This window comes from Mixophyes fleayi, chromosome 6 (assembly GCF_038048845.1).
Source record: "Mixophyes fleayi isolate aMixFle1 chromosome 6, aMixFle1.hap1, whole genome shotgun sequence".
In the NCBI taxonomy this organism is placed as follows: domain Eukaryota; kingdom Metazoa; phylum Chordata; class Amphibia; order Anura; family Limnodynastidae; genus Mixophyes; species Mixophyes fleayi.
In genome coordinates, this window is record NC_134407.1 from 165,047,286 (window position 1) to 165,074,305 (window position 27,020).

At 42.5% G+C, this 27,020-nt stretch overlaps 1 protein-coding gene across 1 annotated transcript in view; it reads left to right on the forward strand.

The window, feature by feature from the left end:
- Positions 1-23,469, forward strand: part of CDK12 (cyclin dependent kinase 12) — a 42,617-nt gene extending 19,148 nt beyond the window's left edge. Inside the window, exons 11-14 of the mRNA XM_075177066.1 lie at positions 5,090-5,221; positions 14,335-14,537; positions 14,773-15,201; positions 21,573-23,469. Coding sequence (XP_075033167.1) covers positions 5,090-5,221; positions 14,335-14,537; positions 14,773-15,201; positions 21,573-22,273 — 1,465 coding nt within the window. The 3' untranslated portion in view covers positions 22,274-23,469. The remainder of the gene's footprint in view (positions 1-5,089; positions 5,222-14,334; positions 14,538-14,772; positions 15,202-21,572) is intronic.
- The last annotated feature ends 3,551 nt before the right edge of the window (positions 23,470-27,020 follow it).

A 27,020-nucleotide genomic window follows, 5' to 3' on the forward strand; every position in this document is an offset into this window, starting at 1 on the left:
TCTCAGAGGTTTGGGTTTTTATTACAACCTTTTTCTTGTAGTAAAACCAAAGGGCTTAGTCAGACCAATTCTGATTCTAAAAATCTTTCAACACCCATGTCACAGTGCCCAGGTTCAAGATCGAGTCTTTAAGTTCGGTTATTCACGGCATGGAACAAGGAAAATTCAAAGGGGTTCTAGACATCAAAATGCCTATCTTCATGTACCTATCTAGAGGGGTCATCGGTCCCTTTTGAGGTTAGCGGTTTGGTCAGAGCACTAACAATTTCAGGCTCTTCCCTTTGGTCTGGCCACAGCCCCACGTGTCTTCACAGAAATCATACGGGTCGTGGCTGCTCTGCTAAGGTCCAAGAGGATTGCAATCATCCCTTGTCTGGACGATCTTCTTTTAATGACAGTCTCCAAAGGTGCTTTAGTCGACATATTCAAGTAGTAATCCAGACTCTACAGTCTCACGGTTGGATTCTCGACTGCAAAAAGTCCAAGTTGCTTCCATCTCAGCAAATTATCTTTTTGAGTATTTTTATTTCACATGCGACAAAACAGGTGTTCTTACCCACCAAGACAGGATTCTAGCCTTGTAGAACAGGGTAAGATCTTGGTTGGCGGCAAGGTAGCCTTCAGTACATTTCACCATGAGCGTTTTTGGCAACATGGTATAGACTTTCAAGCCGGTCCAGTTTGCTCGGTTTCATGCACGGCAGTCTCAGTTGGATCTTCTGTTGCAATGCAACAAATACCATCTGAATCTTGCGGCCCAGGTATTTCGCCTATCTCCGCAGACCAGTTAGTTGCTTCTTTGGTGGTTACATAAACAGATTCTCTCCAGGGGACGCAATTTATCAATTTAAAATTGCACTTTAATCACAAAGGATGCCAGCCTTCGCGATTAGAGGCCCTCTATCTTCGTTCTCGGTTTCAGGGTTTTTGTACTTGAAAGGAATCCAAGCTTCCAATCAATGTCTTTGAACTGTGAGCAGTCTTTAATGCTCTTATAAGCGCACAACACTTGCTGTAGGGAAGGCCAGTGAAGATTCAGTCAGACCATGCCACGTCAGTGGCATACCTCAATCATCAGGGTGGTACCAAAAGTCCCTTGGGCATTCGGATGTTTTATCAGTTGTTGGAATGGTGGGGTCAGCCAAATGTCGACATGGTGGCATCTCGGATGAACCACAGGGTTATCCTCTTCTGCCCCCGTGCAAGAGATCCTATGGCTGTTGCAGTAGGTGCCATGTCTGTCCCTTGGAGGTATCGCTTAGTGTACCTTTTTCCACCAGTAGCCATGCTCCCCAAGGGTGTTAAGAAAGGTAAAGAGAGAGGGCGTTCCAGTTCTTCTGATTGCGCCTGATTGGCCATAGAGGTCCTGGTACACCGATGAGCTCGGACGTGGCGGCTGCCGCTACGCCCAGATCTATTAACTCCAGATTCCTTTTGTCATCTACGTTTACAACGTCTGCCTTTTAATGGTGTGACTGTTGAAGCCAGTTAAGGGTTTTTCCGAACGTGTGGTGCAAACCATGCTTTGTGCTCGGAAACCAGCCTGTGCAAAGATTTATCATCGAGTTTGGAAAACTTTTATTGACTGGTGTAAAAAGGGATATCCTACGTCGTCTTTTTGCTTGCTCAGGTTACTTGGGTTATTGCAGGGCGGGTTGGATGCAGGTTTGCGTCTTAGTTCTCTTTAAAGTTAGGTGTCAGTTTTTTCGGTCTTCTTTCAAAGAAACTTTGCTGTCGTTCCTTATGTGCATATATTCATTCAGGGTGTTCTCCATGTACAACCTCCATATGTTCCTCTGGTACCACCATGGGATTTGAATTTGGTGTTGAATGCTTTATAGCATCCGCCTTTTGAACTTTTGAATACAGTGGAATTCAAATTTCTATCCTAGAAAACGGTTTTGACCATTTCTGCAGCACGCACAGTTTTCAGAGCTTGCTGCTTTATCTTACAAGTCTCCTCTACTTGTTTTTTATAAAAACAGGCCAGTTCTTCGAAACAAACCCTCTTTCCTTCCTACAGTTGTCTGTTTTTTATCTAAATCAACACATTGTCATTCCGGCCCTGAATGATTTTATATATTCAGGTTAATGATATTTCTATTCGATTTCTCAATGTTGTCCGAGTCTTCCGAATTTATGTGCAGAGGTCTCAGAAGATGCGCAAGACTGACTGTCTTTTGATTCTCTATCATGCTCACAAAAGAGGCTGACTAGCTTCTAAAGTAATTCTTGCTAGGTGGATTACGGCTTTTATCCGTTAATCTTATAGTAAGGCTGGGGGCAGCCTGTCCCAGATAATCAATGCGCGCACTCTACAGGGTCTGAAAGTACTTCCTGGGTGGCCTGCCATGGTGTCTCCAGTGAACAGCTGGGTAAGGCGGCCACGTGGTAGTCTGTACACACATTCACTAATTTTTACAAGTTTAATGTGTTTGCATCCAAGAATGCAAGTTTTAGAAGAAAGGTGCTTTGTGCCATTTCTTCTGAGCGTTCCCTCCCGTAGGGCAGCTTTGGAATGTCCCCAAAGTCCCCCAAAGGAAGACAGAGAAAATGGGATTTTTATACTTACGTAAAATCCGTTTCTTTTAGTCCATTGGAGGACACCGGGCGCCCACCCTTAACACTCTAGTTTCTCCTACAGTTTGACATGTAGTTTTGTTGTTAAGAGAATGTTGTTTGTTAATTTTATTCTCATTTCCTGTTTCTCTCTATCTCCGCTTTCTGTGGGCTTGGTTAAACATAAACTGAGGCTGGACAGGAGGTGGGGTATAGAGGGGGCGGATCTAGGGCTTAGTTAAACAGAAGTTTAAAGTGCCAGTTAGCCCTGTCCCTACTCTATACCCCGGTGTCCCCCAATAAACTAAGAGAAACGGATTTTACGCAAGTATAAAAAAAAAACATTTTTGTCATCGGGGTGATGCAAACTATATTTGTTTTTAGTGGATTTTGCATTACTACAGTTTTTTTTTAGTTTTTTTTATTTTGGGGGGGGGGGTGGGTTGTTCCCAACCTGATCTCTCATTATCGTACTTTAGACCCTCCCAACTTCTGCACCTCTACCCCACTGCATGCCAACCTCTAGCTCATTTCTCTCTTCACTGGGCAATTTCCAACACATGCTCACTTCATCAATCCTAAAGACACCATCTCTAGACCCAGTCGCCTTCTCTCCCTTCGCAGTGTTTCTCTTCTCCCCTTTGCTGCCAAACTACTTGAATGGCTTACATACGACTTATCTCTCTTATCTCTCTCTTCTCACTCGATCAGGCTTCTGCCCACAACATTCCACTGAGACTGCACTCACAAAAGTGATCTACTTACAGTAAAGTGTAAGGGTCACTTCTCCATGCTCATTCTCCTGGACTTCTGTTGCTTTTTATACCCTTTTCTCTGTTCGCTATTATGACAGTCTTGTCCTGGTTCACCTATGGCATATCCTCCCCTCTTAAGTGTATGTTTGGGTCTCACAATGCTCTGTTCTCAGCCCTGTGTGTTTTGTTTTGTTTTCCTTACTGGTACACCTCTTCTATTAGAGAATTTATTTGTTCATTCAGCCTCTAGTTCCACCTATACATGGACACCCAAATCTACCTCTCTTCTTTTTCTGTACTATCTTGTGTAACTAACTGTTTCTCAGCTATTTCCGCATAGATAATCCTGAAGCTCACCCTGTCCAAAACAGAGCTCATCTTCCCTCCTATCGTCTCTCCTCAAATGTTTCTCATAGTCAACAACCCTGGTCTCCACCTTCAAAATATGGTTAGAGTACACTTTTACTTAGTCAAGATGCTAAAAAAAAAAAATAACCCCTTATTCATTCTCTCATTTCGTGCCTGGACTACAGCAGTCTCCTCCTTTCTGCCCCTCCCCCTTTCCTCAATCCATCTTAAATGCAGGACTGATCTTAGTCTCTCACTACTCTACATCTGCCTCAACACTCTCTGTGAATTCCTGCACTGGCTCTCTGTGTCTTTCAGAGTTAAATTCAGGTTACTCACCCTCCCTTAGAAAGCCCTCAACATCACTCATTTATACAGGGTGATTCAAAAGTCGCAGTACACCCTTTTATTTCAAAAACTCTACAGGAAATTGGGAAACCTGAATACTCCAGTAAGTATGGTTGACGTGGTCTATCTTTTACGGTATGTACCAAACATGGGCGCCATCTTGAAATCGGCCCAATTCCTGTAGAGTTTTTGAAATAAAAGGGTGTACTGCGACTTTTGAATCACCCTGTACATCTCATCTTGATATACTCTCTCTTAAATCTACCTCTGACTTGCACTTCAGCTCTAACCACCTCTCATCTGCCTAAAATACTTCTCCCATGCTGCTTCCCACTTATCGGACTCTCCCACAGTTTTCAAATCTTTAAACACTCTGAATAACCATGTCTTTGAGGACTTGCCCTACTTCCACATACATGTACCAACACAACTGTCCCAATCACTACTCTGAGCCACACTCTCTCCTTGTTTCAGCCCACTTTCAATTAGATTATCTGTCAAGCAGGGCCCTTTCTATCCTTTGTTTTCTCTATTTTATTTATGGCCTGTTTAGTCACTATCTAGCGCAGCAGAGCCCTATGGCATCTTACAAATCAATGATAACAACCTCCACCTTTTGGCACTTTTCATCCATAAGAGTTGTAAAATTCCATGCTAGTATTTCAAAAGCAAAGGGATATGTTTCGGAGCCAAACAGTTCATAAGGCAGTCCTGGCATTTATCCTCAATATTTTAAACCAGAGACCCCAAACCACGCAAAGCTTTTAAAGGAAAGAGGAACAGAAATGAATGGAAAGAATTGATTGTACTCCCAAAAAAAGGATGGTTGGAAAGGCGTTCATTTTATCTACTAGGTGACGTTTGTACAGTTTTTGTAACATAGTTTGCTTTGTTCCAAGTGCCAGCTATTCTGGAAATAATTTGTTGTGTGTCTGAGGTACACTATGCCATGAAGCATGTTTTAATGTCCCGTAAACACTTGTTGAGAAACACTGCAATTGCTATATATTGTACAATAGGTATCTGGTATATATTTTTTTATGGTGGTGACGTCAAACCTGCTTTCTTTACTTTCTCAGCATACCCACTCCTGCTTTGGATCTGTTGGACCACATGTTGACCCTGGATCCCAACAAGCGATGCACTGCAGAGCAGGCCCTTCTAAGCGACTTTCTGAAGGATGTGGATGTTGGCAAGATGCCACCTCCAGAGTAAGCCTCACACACATTGCGTGATGTCACATGAGATGTAGCGTATCTAGATTTTAGTAAGGCTTTTGACACTGTCCCACATCGCAGACTGTTAAATATACTTGAACGCTTGGTATTGGATTTTAAGATGGTTGAGTGGATAAAATCTTTGTTGCAGGATAGAAAACAGAGTTGTAGTAAATGCAGTGCATTCACAGGAGGGAAAGGTTACCAGTGGAGTACCCCAAGGATCTGTACTTGGATCGGTGCTTTTTAATATCTGTATTGGAGACATTACAAATGGTATTCAAGAGAAAGCATGCCTTTTTGCAGATGACAGAAAGATATGCAACAGGGTAGACGGACCAGGAGGGGTAAAACAAATGATTGATGATTTAGGTAGTCTAGAGGAATGGTCAAGAGAGTGCAATTACAGTTTAATGTCAAAAATGCAAAATCATGCACTTGGGTCTCAAAAACCCAAAGGCTAAATATAGTATTAATGGCATATTAATGGATAGTGACCAGGAAAGTCACTATTTCAGGTGATTTAAAGACAGATAAACAATGTAACCAAGCAACTAGGAAGGCAAGTCAGATTCTTGATTGCATAGGGAAGAAGAATCGGTAGCAAAAAGAAGGAAGTAATAATGCCACAGTATAGGTCATTGGTACGGCCACATCTAGAATACTGTGTTCAATTCTGGAGGCCAAGTCTCCAGAAGGATATAAATACATTGGAGACTGTACAAAGAAAGGCAACTAAAATAGTGCATGTCTTACAGCACAAAGCTTACCCGGAAAGCCTCAAAGATCTTAATATGTATAGTTTGGAGCAGAGCATGGAAAGGGGGGGACTTGGTCGAAACTTTCAAATATATCAAGAGTTCGAACAAGTTACAGGAGGGAAACATTCTTCAAAGGTAGAGAAGTACTAGAACACGAGGACATGCACTGAAACTGGAGGGAGGTAGGTTCAGAGGAAATTTGAGGAAAAACTACTTCTTCAAAGGATAGTGGATAAGTGGAATAGCCTCCCATCAGAGGTGGTAGAGGTTAATACAATAGAGCAGTTTAAACATGCTTGGGATAGACATTAGAATATCCTTATAAAGGATCAAATAGGGTTTAAGGTACCCTAGGTTAATAAAAAATGAGCAGACTAGACGGGCCAAGAGGTTCTTATCTGCCGTCAAATTCAAAGTTTCAGTGGGGACAAGCTTTAGTACTGAAACGTAAATGCTTCCCAGCTGTGAGACTGTTGCAATTACAAAACAAATCGCCTACAAAACATGTTTAGGCCAATAGTGGGTAAGCGGACACCTATAACACACCATTAATAGAATAAACAGCAAAGAGCAAAATATATGTGGACACCCATTTAAAGCCCATTGAACTAACAAACAAGATTTTAAATCTTTTTCTATTGGTCATGAGAGAGTCTGGTCTCAACTTAAAGCAAAATTGATTGCATATATACATAATAGACCTAAAAATGTTATTTCTCTTTCATCCAATTTGGGGGACATTGCTACCATGGGGCTGTATGAGGGGACACAGGAGTTGGCACTTGCTTTGCACATTTAGTTAACAGTTGACAGAACTTCTCCCCTCTGCAACCCCTGTAGCTCATCTGTTTGTTTGTTTTTTTAAGTGCCCAAAGAGTTGGGTTTAATTTTTGCTACTTTGTGGCTATCTTTACATTTGTTTTGTTTTACTTTGTGTGCTGCTTCGTAGCACATTTATTTCACATGCACAGTCTGCTGTGGGAAAGTTTTCCACTAGAAAATTTCAGCAGTATGAAGAGGCTCTCACCGACACGTCTCCTTAACAGGGTGCCTGTGGATCTGTTCTTCACAGTGGCTCATGCCACTGTAGCTTTTTCTGTCAAACCGACCGGCGCTACCCTTTGGGACATAGAGCACCGCGGGGTGAAGATGGCGTCCGTTTGCGGGCTTACCCAGGGAAGTCAGTGCAAATGAATATGCAGCAGAGAGGACTGGAAAGGGAGGGCCTACCGGAAGTGTTGGAATATTAACGGGGATGGAGCATGTCAATTCATTCACGGCTGCCCACTCACCCCAAGTTGTAACATCCCTGTGGGGCCACTCTAAGGATCCAGATGTTGCTGCAGGCGCTGGTGAGGCATTCTGTATAGTACCTGCCATGGACACTGCTGTTTCAACAGTATCAGCTGTTCACAGGGTTCCTCTCCTCTCAATCTCCTTTTCAAGTGTTTGCTACTCTTGTCTACATCTGGAGGGCTAAGTCCTTGCCACTCGCCTTTTTTTTTTTCTTTCCTTTACATATGTAATCTGTTATGTTTTTATGTAAAAAGCTGTCTACAGTCATTCATTTTTTGTGTACTTGACCAGGTAAGGATACTGCTCTTGTTGATAGCCTTTGAAGAGTAGAGACAAACACACTGTGTCTCTATGTATGGAGAGTGGGATATTTGTATGCATCTATGTATACACTGTGTAATGTTTTACCTGGTTTCTGTTCATGATCATAGAGATTTCAGGTTAACTAGTACTGTTAATACTCTTGCGGGACAATGTCCGACAAGGCTAAAGAGCCCAGGGTTTAATATTTTACCTGTGCAAAATGTAAGGCCAAACTACCCAGTGAACGATGGGACCCAATTGCGGACTGTGAGGCGTATCCCCAAATTGAGCGGCCCTCCAGTAGTCTGCCGCCTTAGATGAAGAAATATGCGTGGGCGACACTGCCTGGGCAGTCTATTGCTGTTCTTCTTCAGCTTCTTAACGTCCTGCTTAGACCTACGCTGGCTGTGGCTATAGCTCCAGCTCCTCTACCAGTGACCCTTATGCACAGCTTGGAGGATATTAGGGCGGGTCCTATTGTATCTCTGACTCCTCCTGTTAGCACTGGCAGCACGGTGGCTCAGTGGTTGATGTTTCTGCCTCGCAGTGCTGGGGTCATGAGTTTGTTTCATGACCAGGGCCGCCTTATCTGTGTTGAGTCGGTATGTTTTCACCGTTTAGTGTAGGTTTTCTCTGGGTTTTCAGGTTTTCTCTCATACTCGAAAAACATACCAGTAGGTTAATTGGCTGGTGACAAAAGTAACCTTGAATATTGAATATTAAATAAAATTGTGGTGGACCCTAGACCTCAAGCTGTTCGTAAGCAACATAGGACCACTAATCATCTAAAGACTGGTGTTCTGAGGAAGATTGAGAAGTGTTTGAGGACTAACTCCTCAGATTGTAGATTTCGAGAAATCTAGAGGTCAAGGAGGAGGATCTGTTCCTAGTGGTCCATCAGGCCTTGGATTTATTAGACTTGGATGACACTAAAGTGTTTGAACCTGGACTATCCAAGCGGATTGTTTGTTTTCTTCCTTTCACTGAACTGATTTTGTCAAGTAGGCAAGGAAACAACCAGACAGGAAAATTGTGACACCGCAGCGATTTCCTAGCTTTTATCCTTGCAAGTAGATGAGATGGCACTGGCCTACGGCCACACCACCATTGAACATGCCCTATCTTGTATGATGTCTGAAGCTAAGCAGGGTTAGGCCTAGTAATTACTTGGTATCCCCATGTGGTCTCCCATCCAAGTACTGTACATTTACCAGGGCCCTGTACAAGGGGCCTAGAGTAGCAACTGCAGTAGCACGGTTGCTCAGACTTACCGCTCTCCATGTACCTGGTTCAGCTGCACTTCAGGGTGGCACCGACTGGAAGGGGACAGTGTCTTCTACTCCATTTATTTGCGGCAGGCACTTTGCCTCAGCCCATGCTATCTTCCACTTGCATTGCATCTGAAGGAAGTCTTGGGGTATCTGATGCAGCTCAGAATTCAGCCTCCATTTCTTCCTCCTTTTTCTTTATCAGCTGTGGCAACCAGTAAGACCCTGTGGCTGCGTTACTAGGATGCTGATGAGGAATCAGACGCCCTTGGAATATCTTTCTTATACTTCCTCTGTCCTTTTTTGGTCTAGAGCTGGATGACATGATACCTCAGGCCACAGGAGGTATGAGCTCTTTCCTCCCTTTTTACAGCTCACATCATACCGTGAGGGCCTCGGTTGTCCTTCAGTCAGCCCTTTGTGGTGGCTCTTGACTCCAGATGTCACTCAGAGTGACAGACCCCCCCCCTCCCCCAATATTCCACGAGGCATCCAGAGCTTCAAAATTCTGAGAAGCCCGCATCCTGACAGGGATCCTTCCCGCCTCACTACTTCCGCAGTTGTTCTCTGCTTGGTCCCAGCGGGGCCAAGGGTTTCTATTTAAACCTTTCTCTGATTCCCAAGCTGGATGGTCTTCTCACCATTCTCTCCCTCTCTCCCTACTTCAGGGAGGGAGCCATGATACTAAACACTACGGGAGGCTCAGTCCTTCAGTCACAGCAGTGACATATGTCTATCGGCAGGGTGGCAGGAGAAATTTCAGACCAATGAAAGAGGCTGGCTGGATATATGGTCCTTGGCAGAACAGTTTGTCCCAACGATATCGGCAGTGGTCTTCAGAGTGTGGAAATTGAGAGACTGCCTTTCTTGCCAGTCACGCGGGGCTGCAAAGGTTGTGGTTGCGTCCAGAAACGGGGTTTTCCAGACAGGGACCTCATGTTGTCTCACCACAACAGGACCAACGATCCCTTGGAGTGTGTGGTGGATGTTATGACCACGCTGTGGGAGTTCTGTCTGGGGGGGGCTTGTCCTCCCCCACCCCGTCCTGATTCTTCCTGTGGTTCTCCGTTGGATCAGGCGGGGGTGGCTTCCAGTGATTCTGATCGCTCCCCTCTTTTTCTGTTGAGCCTGGTACCCATCCTGTGCATAGCAGTAGATATGGGATGTCGTCTGCCTCCTCACGATGGCCTGCTACTACTGGCCCCCTTTGACACCAGGATCTTAAAAGCGACTGGCTTTCAGGGCTGTTGAGGCCAGCCTCTGGTGGTCCAAGCGCTTTTGTCTCCAATGTGGTAGTTGGTGTGCGCTGTCCGTCTTCATCCTTCAGCTTTCCCAGTTTCTAGCCACCTTCTTACAAGATGGTTTGGTTGAAGGCATCCGACTTAGCGTCTTCAAGGTGCAGATGTTTACCTTTTTCGGTCTCTTCTAGCAGCAGTCGACTGGGAGTCAGGTGGTGCAGACCATCCTTCAGGGTTCATCTGGCCTTATGTGCTGCTGCCCATGGTGCCTTGTGACCCGATATGTTCTTGTGGGCTTTCTAACTTCTTTCAACCATTGGGGTCAGTAGAGCGCAGCTTCCTGACTTGGAAAAGGTGTTTTTTCTTATCGCCATCGCTTCCACGATGTGAGTATTGGAACTTGGTGCTTTCCCTGCCTTTCGTATTATCTAGTGTTCCATGATGACATGGCTGTGTTGCATATGTGATCTCATGGTCCTGGTCTTTCGAGAGGCAGCTTCCTCTTCTGATTGAATATTTTTGGTGAATTGGATGTTTTCTGAGCCCTGTGGATTTACATGGATAGCCCATCCACTGCCCAGTGACTGGATTCATTGTTTTGTACGAGGCTGCCAAGTGGGGTTGCCCGGCTACTTAACAGACCATCGACATGTGGATAGCATCCACTATTGGGCAGGCTTATCTTGTTTCCGATCGGCCTGTGCCTGGTCGTGTCATTGTGCATTCTGCCTGTTCAGTGTTAGCCTCTTGGGCTGTGTGCCAAGGGGTTTAGGCAGATGAGCTTTGCTTGGAGATCACCTGGTCCTCTGTCCACGTCTTTGCCTGGTTTATGGTTAAATGTTTTGCATCTTCTGGCACAAGTATTCGCTGCAAGACTTTGCATGCCAGGTTGACAGTGTTCCCTCCCTTTATTGAATGATAGAGAAGGTCTGAAAGAGGTACCAGCAGCCGCAAATATAGACTTTGAAAAGGTCTCATTTTCTGTCTGAGCCACCCTTAAGTGAAGCGGCATTAGATATTGGGATTAAAAGTGGACTTGAACAACCTAACAATAGGGGGCATCCAGTTTGGACAGAGATTCCCATTTTCTATTTCCTCCTCTGGAAAGGGGTGAGAAAAGAGAATTTTATATGAATCCTTAAACCTTTTATCATGTTTAGCCCAACCATTTCCATAAGTAATTGGGCTGAGGAGTAGCTGGAAATTAAACCCCCCCCCCCCCCCTCTTAAATAGGGACATGTCAGGAAATGCATGTCCTGAATATTGAGTATGTGACACAGCCATCGCTAAATCCTCAATCATTTTCCTGACTTGGAGATTGGCAAAAGTAAGATGGTCTTACAGATAAACTTGAGGTTCACTTATTCTTTTAGTTCAAAAGGAGCTTGTTTCAATTTCTTCAACACCAGATACAAGTCCCAAAAGGCTACACTGAATGGTTGTCTCAAATGTAACACCCTGTAAGAAAGTCTGGTTAAGAGCACTTGTTTGTTCTGGAAGAAAAAGTAGAGAGATTTGAATCTTGAGAGGAAGACGTTGGAAATTTCCTATTCTCAGACCAAGAAGGACAGGTCTTTCAGACACTATGGTCATTTTTAGCCGAAGCAGGTTTCCTGGCCATAAGCATGGTTTCAATCACCCTGTCAAAAAATCCATCCTCCTAAAGAATCATGGCTTCAAATGCCACACTGTGAAAGCCAGTTGTGTTAAGACCAGATGGTAAAACAGTTCCTGGGTTAGCAGATCCATCCTTTAGGGCAAGACTGGAATGACATCCTGTGTGTGTCCGTATACCATGACTGCCTTAGCCAGTCCAGTGCTAAGATCTGAACCAGGGCCTTTTATCTATTTCAGAAAGTGGTGCGGCATCACCAGCGGTGGTAATAGATATATGAAAATCCCATGGAACAGTCATGGCATCTACATAAAATACCTGTGGATCATTGGTCCTAGATGTGGCTCAGATGAGAGTCCACCATGTTGATGTCCGGCTAACTATATTTGTACACAATCTGCTGAAAGACGTCCTAGTTTATGGACCATTACAGGATGCAGGACTTGCATGCTGAAATAATCAGTCTCCCGGTTTTCCACCCCTGGTATGAACACTGCCAATATTGTGGGAGCATTTTGCTCTGCCCAGCACATGATCCTGGTGGTATCCTTCATTGCAAGGGAGGTCTTTTTGTCTCCCTAATGTCGTGCTCGCCGACTGAACTGGTATAGGCTTTTTGCGCTATAGAAATTGTTCTTGAACTTAGAGCGTTTAACACTTAACCTTTAACTCTGGGGAAATTGAATGAAAGCTTAAACCTCTACCAGGGCCACAGAACCTGAAAATAGTGATGGACGAATTACTGCTCCCCAGCATTGAAGACTTATGTGTGTTATCACAATTGTCCAGTTCCTTATAGCAAAGGGATGGCTCCTGTGGAGGAGGTTGTTCTTCAACCACTAGAAAAGCGAGTGGCGCATCCTTTGAGAGGTAGAAATCTGCTGTGTACTCAGGTGAAAATGAGACTTGTACCATTTCTAAATGAGTTGGATCTGAAATGCCCTTGAATGAAACTGTGCAAATTGCACAGCCTTGAAAACCATCTTCCTCAGGACCATACAGAACATGACAGATGTGAGTCTGAGCCTATAGATCCCTTACCAATCTATGTAATGAGTCTATATTGTCTCATGAAAGAAACCCGCTCTGCTGTTTGGTATCAACAACAGATGCAAAAAAATAAAACACCCTCTGGGCAGGAAGCAGATTGGTTCTCCGATAATTGCTCATCCAATGATCACGGGTACATTACTGTGAAACCCCACCGGAATTGAAGCAAAGTCTTGGACTGAGACTTAAAGATCATCAAAGTAAGGATAATATTTTATCTCCCTGGATCTCAGGAGTGCGACCACAGCTGCCATAATATTTGCGAAAACCAGAGGGGCTGTCGCTACACCAGAGGGGAGGGCTAAAGACTGGAAATGGTTGGACTGAACCACAAATATAAGACATTGTTTGTGCTCCCAGATTGGACATGCAAGTAATCATTTTTGATATCCATGGACATCATGAACTTGTCCCATTGTTTGCTTTTCATTAATCTTAACGACTCCATTTTGAATTACCCACCCAAACGAAAAAGTTGGTTTTGAGGTTCAAAATTGTAATTGTTCAAAAGGAATAGTTTGGTTGTTGAATACATTAGCCCATAGAAAAACTTAATCATTGCTAGATACAGTCGTTTGTCAGAAAATATTATACATAAAAGTTAATACACGTTTTGACCTGTTGTGAACAGCCAGGAGTGATATACAGACTGAGTGACCCATTCCCCAGGGCGATGCTCTTGATAGGATTATAAACAAGTGTTCTCTGTTTATCCATTGCAAACTATGCATGTTCAGGAAAAGAGGTCCCAGAGTTAATTTCATGTATCCTAAATCACTCTCGTCCAGTATTGATTAGGGGAGAGAGAAGCATATCAGAGAGGAGGACAAAATTTAAAGTCCACAAAAATGAGTTAATCCCCATAGTATACACAATTTTGTGAACTAAGAAATAGGAGGCATCTTGCAGTGATATAATAGTGGCAGCATAATTAGCAAGACCGGTTTTACGCTGCATTTTAGAGCGGCTTATTACTGCTGACCTCTAATGTTGAGGAAAATGTTATAATTTTCATGCAGTTTTTTTTGAGCAGTTTATTTTTCATCCAAATAGCAGATCCCATATGCTTTAGTTATATAAATTAACAGCAAAGATCTGCTGCTTTTTACTGACAATTTTTTTTTTGCCAAAATGTATGACACCAGTCTAAACATTGTGGTTGCCATTACCACTGCAGGACTCTACAGATGGAAATCTAGAGATTGCATGGCTGAACAACCTTACATGGGGATGGCCATCAGTAGAAAAATCTGTTTCTCTTCTAGGGCTTTTCACTGAACAGAAATGAAGAAAATGGAATGGGGATATTTTGAAAAAATGCATTTAAGTAAACATTTTCAATTTAGGACAAGCTTCCCTTTGTATATGTCTTGCCCATCTGGTGCTTGTGATCAGTGTTTAAGTAGTACTGGCTACAAGAGTGTTGAAGAAAGTTTCCTCTGTAATATGTAAATCAAATTCTCTTTTCTGTAAACTATGCTATTACAGAAATAGATGAATTTGTGCTTTTATTTTTTTATTGATGTTTCATAACCCTGGGTTCATTCTTTGAATTTCAATGTAACTTTCTTGCAGTCTTCCACACTGGCAGGACTGCCATGAGCTGTGGAGTAAAAAGCGCAGGAGGCAGCGGCAGAGTGGCATTATTGTGGAGGAGCCTCCAGCTATTAAGGCTCCACGCAAAGAAAATGTGACTGCTCCTGGAGCAGACACTATCAAAAACAGCAGCCCTGCACCCCCCCAGTCAGTGAATGTAGAATCTGGTACTGCCGACATGGGTGAGTGACTGTATTTAATTTATGAAAAATGTTTCACTGTGTAGTATACCAAGTACATGGTTGTAAAGCAAAGTCAGATGTTTTACGATATAGTAATTTAGGAGTAGCATCAAAATGCAGTTTAATCTTCAAGCACAGTTAAAGAACTAACACAATTACACAAAAATCTACAGTATATGATGTACAAAATATTGTGATTCCTCAATTGTCTTTTTTTTTATTTATTTATTTCTAGCTATCTTGGGGGATATCACACAACAACTAAATCAGAGTGAACTGGCCATCCTGCTCAATCTTCTCCAAAGTCAAACAGACCTCAGTGTCACCCAGATATCTCAGCTGCTAAATGTTCAGGCCAATCCAGACATGCAGCAACAACTGGAGGCTCTCAACCAGTCCATCACTGCATTGACCAGTACCACCACTTCAGAGGTGGAGCCCCCTAATGAAAATCCACCCACAGAACAAGCAGAATTGGAGGGGCTCGGAACTCAGGGAGATGTGCAGAACGTGCTAGCTGTTCTTTTGAGCCAGTTCATCAAACCCCAGGAGGCTGTGGAAGCACCTGGGGAGAGCAATGGAGAGCAGAGTGGAACTAATCCAACTGTAAAGTTAGCACCCGAGGAAGAAGAGGAGGATGGCGTGGTGTTGGAGGATGACGCAGGTAAATTCTGCTCACCCGGAGTCACCCATCTTATCCACACTGCATTTAAGTAGGCATGGTAGAGTCTTTTATAAATGAGCAGGAGGCGAAGATCTGTTAAAACACATCACTCTGTGTGCTGTGAAGTGTTCTCTGCACTAAGGAGAGGCAGACTTTACAGCACAGGGAGGGGGTGATTTCCGAGACCTCATACTCATGTATTTTGGTTTATAATAAACTGTAAAATTAAACGGTTTTCTTAAGCTCACTTGTTATTTCCACCATTTATTGCACCCAGCAATATGAAGTATTAACATAAGTAAGGGGGCATGTGTTGGACAAATTTGATGAAGGGGGTCATTCAGCCTGATATTTACTTTCTCTCCATGCATGTGACCAACTGCTCTCATAGCCTATGTTTTATTTGCCCACCTTTCTTATTGTCGTTTTCCTCACGGAACCTGTCTTTGTTTTTCCCACCATGACTATTTTTACAGTTTTACATACTGGGTTTTTTTGTTTTTTTTCTATCTTTCTTTTCTTATGCCATTTTCCTCATCCTGCAACTACTTAATTAACTACTTAATCCTTTATCTACTCAAACCAGTGCTTCTTTTTTAAGTGTTAACTCACCCCCAATATTCTGGTCTTCTTATGTACCTGCACTTGGCTTTGTATACAAATTCATCACTCACATTAACCATAATAACCATGAATATATATGGTATGTTAACTCAGGCTATAATACAAACATAATGGTAAAAAGGTGACAGAAAAAAAGAATCTTGATACTGGCCATATTACATCTTACAAATGCTAATGATAAAATTCACATTTAGGTATCCAGCATGGAGCAGTATGGTGTAAAGCACTTCAAAAACCACCTAACAGAAAAAGCATTTTCTAGCTAAGGAAAAAATTTCCAGGTCACGTGTTAGATTTTTAGTTAAAAATTTCTCATTCATTCTCTTGGGAGACACTGGTACCCTATGGTATAGAAGCTCGCCCTGAACTCCTCTCCCTTTATCCCATAGCCTGCTGTGAAGTCAGTTATTTAATATGCTTGCCGGAGTTGGGCTATAACTCTGTGGCTGCCATCTGCATTGATCCTTTTTTTTTTTTTTTTTTTTCTGTTAATTTTATTTACCTGTTCTGATTGTTATCCCACCAGCCATGGTGGTTGTAAAGTGCTAGAAGCGGGCCATGGAGGTGCCATTTCTATACCACCTCCTGCCGTCACTTCCTTCATGGGACTGCTTCTGGGAGGACCCCGGTCACTCCCTCTGCAGCTAGTGCTGGGAACCCCATTCTACCAGTGGCATTGGGTATCAGGAGCGAGCACAGACCATATACTAGAGATACAGCTCCAGGTTAGTGTCTTCCCCTCCTCTGCTGGAGATGGAAGCCTGCTTTTAGGTCATGGTCAGCTCCCCATCAAATGGGACTTGCACATCAGAAGTGTATGTGGTGCCTTGACTGTGTGTGAGGGCAGGGGAGTGTCAGGTGGGGGCTTGTCAGTCGCAGCAGTCGTGCACTAGGCATGGGTGGAGGCCATTCCTTTTGCTGGTCCCTGGGGGAGTTGCTATTACTGACAACCTGCGCCTCCTACTTGATGGACTTTTCCTCAGTGTGGCAAGTCTGCAAAAAGAGACTGAAGCACAGCCAGCAGCTCTCCTCCTCCTGTTTCTAACTTGCCCCTTTGCTAGGAAGAATAGTGTGTGGATTGTGTGTTTTGTGACTGGAATCTTCAATCAACTGATGTAAGGTCTGTGTCTGTTTTACAGATTCACGTTCATTATTGTCCTCTTTCTTCCCTTGTCTATCTTGTCGTGTCTGATAAGGGATGTACTTCCAAGACTAAGCCTGGAGGATAAACATCAGTGAGATTTTCTTACTTGCTCCAAATATCACCCCCAAATTGTCTAGTGGCCAATCGGGTGCAGACGTCTTATGCACTGTCTGAGGCAGATGATCAGGGCCACACTTGCCTGTGGGGGTCACAGCTGAAATTGCAGAACCAGCAAGGGAGATCCTTGGCCCATTCTATTTCAGAACTCGCGCAGTTTGCTTTACGTGCCTGATTGTGAGCAGAGATAATCCCTCTTCTGCCAATACTGTGGATGCCTTTGGGTCTAAACATTCTGTCTTGCGGGTGGTTGGCCAGGGGCCTCTGGGCTATGCAGCCACCTCACCAGTTTTGGGCTTAATATCTTTTGCTCCTTGGAAAGGATAGGGAAAGCTGCCTCCACAATTAATCCGAGGTAACGTCAGAATCCTGTTGTATCTTATGCCTAGCAGTATGAAGGCTTGGAGGCTGAGGATTCAAACATAGTTTTTCTCCTTCTCTTATGTGGATTCCAGTAGGATGCAGGGAATAGAAGATTTAGTGCAAGCCATTCAGCAAGCACTAAATATTCAGGACAGTGAGGAGTTGGATGTGCTTGTCAATTCGATGTTTACAAGGAAGAGTAAACAGTTTCCTTCCCCTTAGTTGGAAGACTCATTAAGCGAGTTGTGGACCAAATCTTAGCAGAGGCACTGGGTATCATGCAGGTTGCAAACCTTTTATCACTCTCCCCAGTAGGATGTGGTAAAATGAGAATCTCCTCCCATGCGGTGGTGTCTAAAATCAACACTATTCTGCTTTTGAATGCTTAAGAATGGCCTAAATTTTCCTATCTGTGCTATCACATATATTGTGGCTGTGGTCTCCCTTAGGCCTGTCCTTGCTTCGGCTTTGGTTAAGTCAGTGGAGAAGTGATCAGAGCAATTGTTGGAGGGCTTACAGTCGAGTAAACTCAGGTTGTAATTGGCTTGGCACATCCGCAAGGCATCCAAAAATATGGGGGATGTGGTTCTGTATGCTGGGCTCATTGGTGCTAGATTTACAGCCTCCGTGGTCTCGCACATCCTTTCTGGTTTACCTTTCTCTGGAAATGTCTTTCGGTCCAGACATGGATGATGATGTAAACTTGGCCATGAGGGTTTTTCTTGTTTTGTGGTTGTGTGTTTTGTTTTTTTATTATAAATAACTATAATGCCAGTTAATGTTCCCAGGCCCTAAGGATGCCAGGTTTTCACTCTACAAGGAAAAACAGGAGTCAATATTCCAGTGGGCAATACTCTGCCCCTTGTGGAGGTTACCAGAGAGAAAAACAGCACTGAGGTGTGGGCAATAGTTAATCTGATTTGATGTTGAAGTCATATTAATTAGTATTTATTAATAAACTATCATTTGAGATGATTAATCCTTTGTTTCAGTCATAACAAAAACTATACTTAAAGGAACTGACTTGGCCTTTATATAAAAACACCATACATTTATTTAAATCTCTCAACTTAAAAACAAATGATCTCAATGCACAGCAATAATATCAGAGAAAGTCAAAAAATAGGAGAAAAGAGTCCCTATACTCAGACTACTAAAAATTAACAGAACTATACTAAGACTATGAGATTGATAATGTATTCTCCAAAATGGCAGGTCTCGTGGAGTGTTCACGGTATGCAGAGGTTAGTACCTACCAAAAGTGGTCCAAGGAAGGACAACTGGTGAACCGGAGACAGGGTCATGGTCTCCCAAGGCTCATTGATGCACATGGGGAACGATGGCTAGCCTGCCTGGTCAAATCCAAAAGAGCTATTGTAGCACAAATTACTGAAATAGTTAATGCTGACCTATGATAGACAGGTACCAGAACATATTGCATCTGTTTGCTGCGTATGAGGCTGCTTAGCTGCAGACTGGGTTAGAGTGCCTATGCTGACCCCTGTCCACAGCTGAAAGTGCCTACAATGGGCACTTGAGCACTAGAACTGGACCATTGGAGTAATGGAAGAAGGTGGCCTGATCTGATGAATCCTGCTTTCTTTTAAATCTTGTCGACGGCAGGATGAGTGTGCTTTGTTTACCTGGGGAAGAGATGGCACCAGTATGGGAAGAAGACAAGCCGACGGAGTCAGTGTAATGCTCTGGGCAATGTTCTGCTGGGAAACCTTGGGTCCTGGCATTCATGTGGATGTTGCTTTGACACGTACCACCTACTAGAACATTGTTGCAGACCAAATACGTCCCTGATGGCAGTGGCCTCTTTCAGCCCAATAATGTGTCCTGCACACTGAAAAAATTGTTTAGGAATGGTTTGAGGAACATGGCACAGAGTTCAAGGTGTTGATTTGGTCTACAAATTCCAAAGATCTCAATCCAATCGAGCATCTGTGTGATGTGCTGGAAAAATAAGTTTTTGCTGTGGATGCCCCACCTTGCAACTTACAGGACTTAATGCATCTGCTGCTAATGTCTTGGTGCCAGATACCACAGGACACCTTCAGAGGTCTTGTGGAGTCCATGTCCTGTTTGAATGCTGACAGCAGATGTTTTTGCTGGAGGACAAGATTCTTTCATTCCAGAGACTAGTAAAGACTGTATTAGCTGGCATAGAGACGTGTGTTCTCTTTTGCAAGAAGGTCTTTGTAAAGATGGTCTTGACCTTTCAGATGGTGCAGTTTGCACCGTTCCACTAAAAGGAGTTCCAGATCTAGCTAGTAACGAAATGGAACAATTCGCACCATCATTTGACCAGCCAGTTAATCAGATTGCCCCCATGTGTCCTAAAGTCGCTCTTCTGGTGGCTGAAGGTCTGTAGGCTCAATATGAACCTCCCCTTCATCATTTCGGACAACAGATACCAGGCTTAGTGACTTGAGGGCTGTCACTGTTCTGTGCCGCTTTCAGGATCTTTGAACTCCGGAGAAGTGAAAGCTCTCGATTTAAATGTGCGGGAATGGAGTGGTTTTAAACGCTCTAGTCAGAAGACACCATCAAAGGCCATAAAAGTTAGTTCAGATAATGCCAGGGTGGTAGCTTCCATCAGGGAGACGCCAAGACCTCCCTTGCCAAAAGGGAAACCAGCAAAATAATCCGTTGGGTGGAACAAAATGTTCCAGCTGCCTCGGCTGTGTTAATTTCAGGGGTTGAGAACTGGGAAATAGGTATGCCCTACACATTGGGATGGTCTTCATCTAGCAGTATTTCATTATATTGTAAGAGAATGGGATCAGCTAGTTATCTGCATGATGGGCTTTTTTCTGAATCCCTTTGGAGACACTGGGCACCCTCCCTTTACTCCTTGTTCTCCAATTTTAAAGCTGATTGTCGTTTGAGAACCTTGTCTTTCCTCCTTTGTTCCTTGTTTTATTCTGTCCTTTGTTCCTTGGCTAGAAAAATAGCTGACTTCCCAACAGATTATGGGGATATAGAGGGGGAGGAGTTCAGGCTTTGTGTTGACTTCTAACATGCTCAAACTTCAGGATGATCATCTATACTCTAGGTTACCCATGTTCCCCAATGGATTCAGAGAAAATGATTTAACCCAAGTATAAAAACTTTTGTAGCCTTTAGGACATAAGATACAATAATGGACCCTTAAGCTGTTGATATGCATAACTGTTTAGACTGCCAATTTGGTTGTTTTAGACAAAACTGTCCACAACCTGGTACGTGGATCTGAACCTATCAGCAAACTTAATAAACATGTAATCTGGATAAATTGGTTGTTTGCTAGGACTGATGGAAAATGTGGTTTGATCACTGTGATCTGACAGTAGGCTGTCATTGAAAGACTACAGATTATGTCCCGTTGATCCATTGGACAGGGATCATGTGCGCATGTGTACAGACTTGGTTAAACCTCCTATCCAGCAAAACCTCGCCTTACTACATGCAGCCAATCCAGATAGCTTCGGCTCTGAAGTTTTACACTAGTGCATGGGGTCTGGAAGCTTTATATTTGTAGTTTGACTTTCTTTATATGACTTCCCTCTAAAATTTCAAATTTCAGAAATGGTGGTTGCAGTCTGTAAGTATGTGTAAGAGATCTAATATCTTCACATGCCACAATTACCTACTGCTTAGGAACTTTTCAGCTTAGGGTGGAATGTATAATTGGGAAAGGTTCTGTCAAATGTCACTCTGATTGTAGAACAAATTAATAATATCCTCCTGGCAGTGAGCTTGATGGGTAAGTAAACCTAAGAAACCAAATATTATTTTTTGAATTTAGGAGAGGCTTGGTATTTGAAAGATATAATCTATAGAAAGAATATAAGATTACAAATGTTTTGTCTGAATTGTGCTCATTTTGGACTGTGTAGTGTAATTCTGCATTTATGTGAACCACAACCCTCTCCCAGATCAAATGCATGCAACACAGCTGGCTGATTTTAAATACCAATATTATGTTTCTAATTTGTCCTCTATACTGTTGTTGTAATCTAATCTTTTGTCCCCGCAAGCAGTATGCGGCTCAATGTGTAAAAGTTATTTTTTTTTGTTTTGTTTTTTTTTTTCTTTCCCTCCTCTTTTCTGTTTATCTATCTGCATTTTTTTAAAGATGGTGTCAAAGGAAGTAACCATTCCCCAGATTGTCACCCACGTATCCTGCCACCAGAAAAGAGACCGCCTGAGCCACCGGGTCCGCCGCCTCCACCACCACCGCCTCTTCCACAGGGAGATGTTCCAGATGCAAATCCAGTGGTAACAGCTGCCCTATTGCAGCTTTTCACTCAGCCAGAAATTGAGCCTGCACCTGTTAAGGGTGGTAGAGACATCCACAGGTTGCCCTCAGACTTCTCACGAAAACTGTCCTCTAGAACTTACAGCTCTGAGGGGCTGGAGGACATATTTAGCGTAGGGCCAGAAGACAGAGACTCAGGGCAGCTGCTTGGAGAATGTTCCCCTCAATCAGCAGGGAAAAACAGGACATTCCCAGGACAGCTGGGGGAATCAAGTGGTTACCAGGGAACAGGATCCCTGCAGTTTCCTGGGGATCAGGACCTCAGGTTTACAAGGGTCCCTCTAGGACTGCACTCTGGCACAGTGCCTCAAGCTGGACAAACAGAGGGGAGCAGTAACAGTTCTCACCTTTACCAAGAAGCCAAAATCTCGAACTACAGTGAGTTGGGGTCAGGGACTGCATCATCAGCAGGAACAAACCAGGCTTGGGTGGCCCCATCTCAGGCATTCAATAAGGCATACCGAGCACCCACTCATGCACCTCCAAGAGGAGGGCGGGGACGAGGAGTCCCTTATTGAAATTTAATGACACTGCCGTAAAACCTCCATTCTTCCGTTCTGCTTCCCAGTAGGGTGACAGATAAAATGCAGCTTATTGTAGTGGCTGCAGTAGTTATATACCCACAGAGCCTTTCAACTATGTTGGGTTTGCAAAAAGGGGAAGTGAGAGGAAAGTGGGACTTACTTTGGAATGGTCAATTGCTGCTTCACTAATGTGTTTTGGACAACTACGCTGTGACCTAGTTTTTGCATCCCTCATTCATTTTTCTGTTTCCATCACTTGGACATGTGATGGCTCACCAGAGATTTCAAGCATCGTTATTATAAAATGGTTAAAATGTGGGCTGTGTAACACGGGATATGTGTGTAATATTATCCCTTCCCTCACCAAAGGGGTCACAATGCTATTGATATAGTATGCCCCTTTGGCATCTTAAGTGGTAAGTGGTACCTCTCGGGAAATTAACTAGAGAGAATCCACATGAATGCAGCTGGCTGTGTACAAACTTTGTTTTGTTTTGTTTTTTATTTTAAGACAAGTCGGGTTTTACGGTTTGTTTTTTATTTTGTTGTTTTTTTTTTTGTGAAACTGTTGGATTATACAAACAATTTCTTACTCTTTTCCACCCAATGACTCTTGTTTTGCTTTACCTCACACGTTCCAGAGCATCCTACCCATAGAGAAAATTCCAACAAAACAGACTACGCCAATGAATAGATATTTCTGTTATGCCCTATTGAGTTTATATAATATATACTTTTTTTTTTTATTTTATTTTTTTTATTACTAGGGCTAATTTAAGCCAATGTCGCACACAATCCTAACTTTCGATGTTTCATTTCTCTTTTTTTTTTTTTTTATTTTACCCACCCCTCCTTTTTTATTTCATCTGTTCTCTGCTTGACACCATGAAAGTTGATCCTTTTTTAAGAGTTGTAAAAGGGCCTAGAGAAATAAACAAGAATTACAAAAAAAAGGATATAGTGTGTTTTACATGGTTACTAACTGGGTTTGCTGTTCACAAAAGCTTGCATCACTTATTTTAAATAATCTATTAATTCTAAACTCAACATTGTTTACTGATGAAATAATCTGACTTGAAACACTTTATGGATATCCATGTTACTTTGACAGGTTTGAATATATTTGTTACTATGCTGGAAGTTATGGATGCATTTACATTTTACTTTACTATTTAAAATCAAGTATATAATTGTGTCTCCAGTGTTATTACTATGAATGTCATGGATTAATAGCATTTGAAGGTAAGTTGTGTAGTTATCTTACCAAATCTTTTGTTTTACTGCAGAACTATTGACCTTTGTTCTGGACTAAATCAAATAACCAGGTGTCTGATTGTTAACATTTGCCACTTGCGTTCAACCAAGGGTTAAAATGGTCGGTACTTGTAACCGCTGGCTTTCTGAGGGACTTGTAACTACTGGCTCCCATGAGGCTAACTGAGCTATACTGCAACATTTGAAAACAAACGTGGCATGCTGCAATTTCTTCCTATTGTCAAAAGAAGGGCAACTTGTGATGCCTGACTTGTAGACGGGGTCATTGTTTGCAACTAGTTTTTGTCCTACGGTCTCATGTCGGTGATCGCAGCTCAAAATCACTTGTGTAATCCTAACCTGACAGCAGATACATTATTATATAATTTAATACATAAGTTAACAAAAGTACATAATAAAGAGCACATTTACAATGTCCCAGGCAAGCATGAACTTTCAACCCCATCACTATAGAATAACATTTCTTCTGTCTCCAATATTTGCATAACTGTCTCCTGAAACATGTTGTCTACCTCACACATGTTCTAAAAATAACATTATTTGAAAATAACATACTTTTAACATATTTTCACACTAGCTGTTGTGCTCTATCTTTTCTGTGCTATAGATGGAATAAAGTAGTACTTTCTTTACTTTCATCTCTCCATGTTCATGCTCTGTGTGCACATGAATGTGTTTAATGCCTGTGGGCTATCATTGCACACATTCAAAAGCAGAAAAGACTGAACAGGAAGTTTCTGAATAATTAATTTCAAATGGATACTGACCCTGATATGTGGGCATGTTGAGCAGAGTAAGGTGTGTGTGTGTGTGTGTGTGTGTGTGTGTGTGTGTGTGTGTACAACATTTGCTTAGTGTTCCAGAATAGTGACATTTGTGTAAAAATGTATCAAATTTCAAGTGTGTAAGCTGCAAATTGTCTTATGACACCGACATTTCCTATTCATCCAATTGGGGAACATTGAAACCATGGCTATATAGAACCTCCATTAGGACTTTGGAACTTTTAAATATTTTTAGAATACCATAATATAAAATATAGGAATTTGTTTAACCTCTTCATGGATACTGGCACATATGTGTGTTTACTTTTATTTTAAAATAACTTATTTTTAATTGCAAACTTTTTGAAGTTTGAATATATATTTAAATCATTCAATATAATCAATATTAAAATCTATTTACAGACAACTCATTTAAAATGTGTGCATTTGATTGAGACACATTCACAAATATTCAACATCAAATTGCAATAGTAAAGTGGTGTATTTTTTTTACCAAATTAAAATTTTGTACAATAAAAAAAACAGGTATGTAGTCTAGCTATGTTTAAAAATTGTGATGGTTTTCATTTAACAGGTTTTTTGTCTATTCAATCCAACGTAAATAGTAATTGTCCACATTTGTGGACATTTAGCGCTTGTGAGTATTTTTTGTGTCCGTGTATATTCTACATATACTTTTTTTGTGGCAGTGTGTCTTGCTGCCAGCGCCTATTGAGGACATCACTTCCACTCCATGGCACAAGTCTCTGCTACTCCCGGATTATTGCTTGGGATTGGACATCAGTAATCCGCCATTGAAACTTACCATCGCATCAAAAGAATTTGATGGAAAAAATTGTTCAAATGATTTGTGCATGCGTGAAAAACCCTGTTTGATCATGCGCAATTCCCCAGCCGGCTGGCGACGGAGACTGGGTGCGGTATCGGGGCATTCCACGGAGTGGTGACTCACTGGTAGAGGTGGTACAGAACATGACAACACTGTTCCTGCCATCAGTGACTGACTGCTGTGCTGAACACACAGTGGTCATGCAGGTAGCTGTCTGAGTGTGATTCTATATCTGGCTGCTGCAGGGATAAAGGCTGTGCTCAGATTATTATTTTTATTTCCCCCCCCCCCCCCCTATGAGAAAGTAAAAGCTAATCGGAGATAGCAATATTCTCTGTTGCCTAGCAGCAGCTTAGATTGGGAAGGGACTGAACCAATCTTGTCTGAGGCAGAGAGCAGCAGCTAGAAAGGAGCTCAATGTCCATCCCTACTTCTTGCTGCTGTGTGTTCACTATTCTTTTTAATTATATACTTGACAGGCTCAGAATGTGGACACGCTGTAAATTTCTCAGTGATGTAAAAATTATGGAAGCTTATGAGAATCCTCTAGATTCTGATATTTAAGACATTTGAAAATGGCAAATAAATCGCATTTTTATGCAGTTGGCCATACCAACGAATAGCTGAAGAGTCCTCTGTAAAATGTGGGCTGGTTTCCATGGACAACTAACAAATTCTGTCATCTAAAGCAAAGTGACTCCGACAGGGAGGACTCCACAACAGCTATAGCAACCCCTTCAGTCCAGCCAATACAATTTCAAACTTAGTGGTATTCTGGTAAGGGCAACTATTTTGCTAGCAATGTGCCAGTGTTCTTGGGTGCCCTCGAGAGAGAGATTATTGGTACAACCCCATATTCCTTGAAATGTACCAAAAGTCCAACTCCACGATTGCAAAATTTGGTGTGATTGCGCATACTGTGATAAGACTGTGATGGATTAGAAAATAAAAACCACAAGCTGTTTCTGGATAATATCTTTACCGCTCTACAAATTGTTATAAATCTGATGGCAAAAGGAATTTTTGTTGTTGGGTACCATTTACAAAACAAAATTTAAGATTCTGACTCCAAGCTCTTAAACGCTAAATAGATATAGTGGATGTTGGTGAGCGCTCCCTGGTATGTGTAGGGTGTAATAGGTATTGCTGCACAGGGGGAATGGGATCGGCAAGGGTAGTTCCAGCCTTTACAAAAACATGTAAAATAATAGTGGTGTCCTCTTGGCGCACATGTATATAATTTGGGCAAAAGGATTTATTCCAAATGTTACAATGACATCACGAGAAATGACACAAAGTTGCAACTTGTGAACAAATACAGACGTATAATGCACAAAAAGTGATCTAGAGTTACAACTTGTGAATAAATACAGAGGTTGAACTGCATATAAGTATAGCGAACATAGACAATAAAATCACCTTGGCTCATACCTCAAACAAATAGCAAAGTGCTCGCTAGGTTGGACATGGAGGTCCCAAAGAGGTAAAATGAGTCCAATAGGTGTATAGTGGTCCAAGTAGTACTCGGAATGCCAGGCTCTGATAAACAATAAATCAGAGAGTACCTCGCCTTCAAGAAGATTGTATTATCCTGAGAGGCAACATAGGTCAGAGATAAAGTGCATATAGATAGTCCGGTAACCAAGCACAAAGTCTTTAAACCTGTAGCGTGGATAAAGTCAGAGTGTTGCTGCATAAACAGCATAATAGTCCCATCCAAACAATGCTGGTGTGGTTCGCTGGTGGCAAAATACTTACCCCTATAGGGTTGGTGCGCTGTGAGACCTCTGGAGATGACTGCCTCTAAACGGTGAGTGCAGTGGGATCCCCCGGGTACCGAAGGGTTAATCAC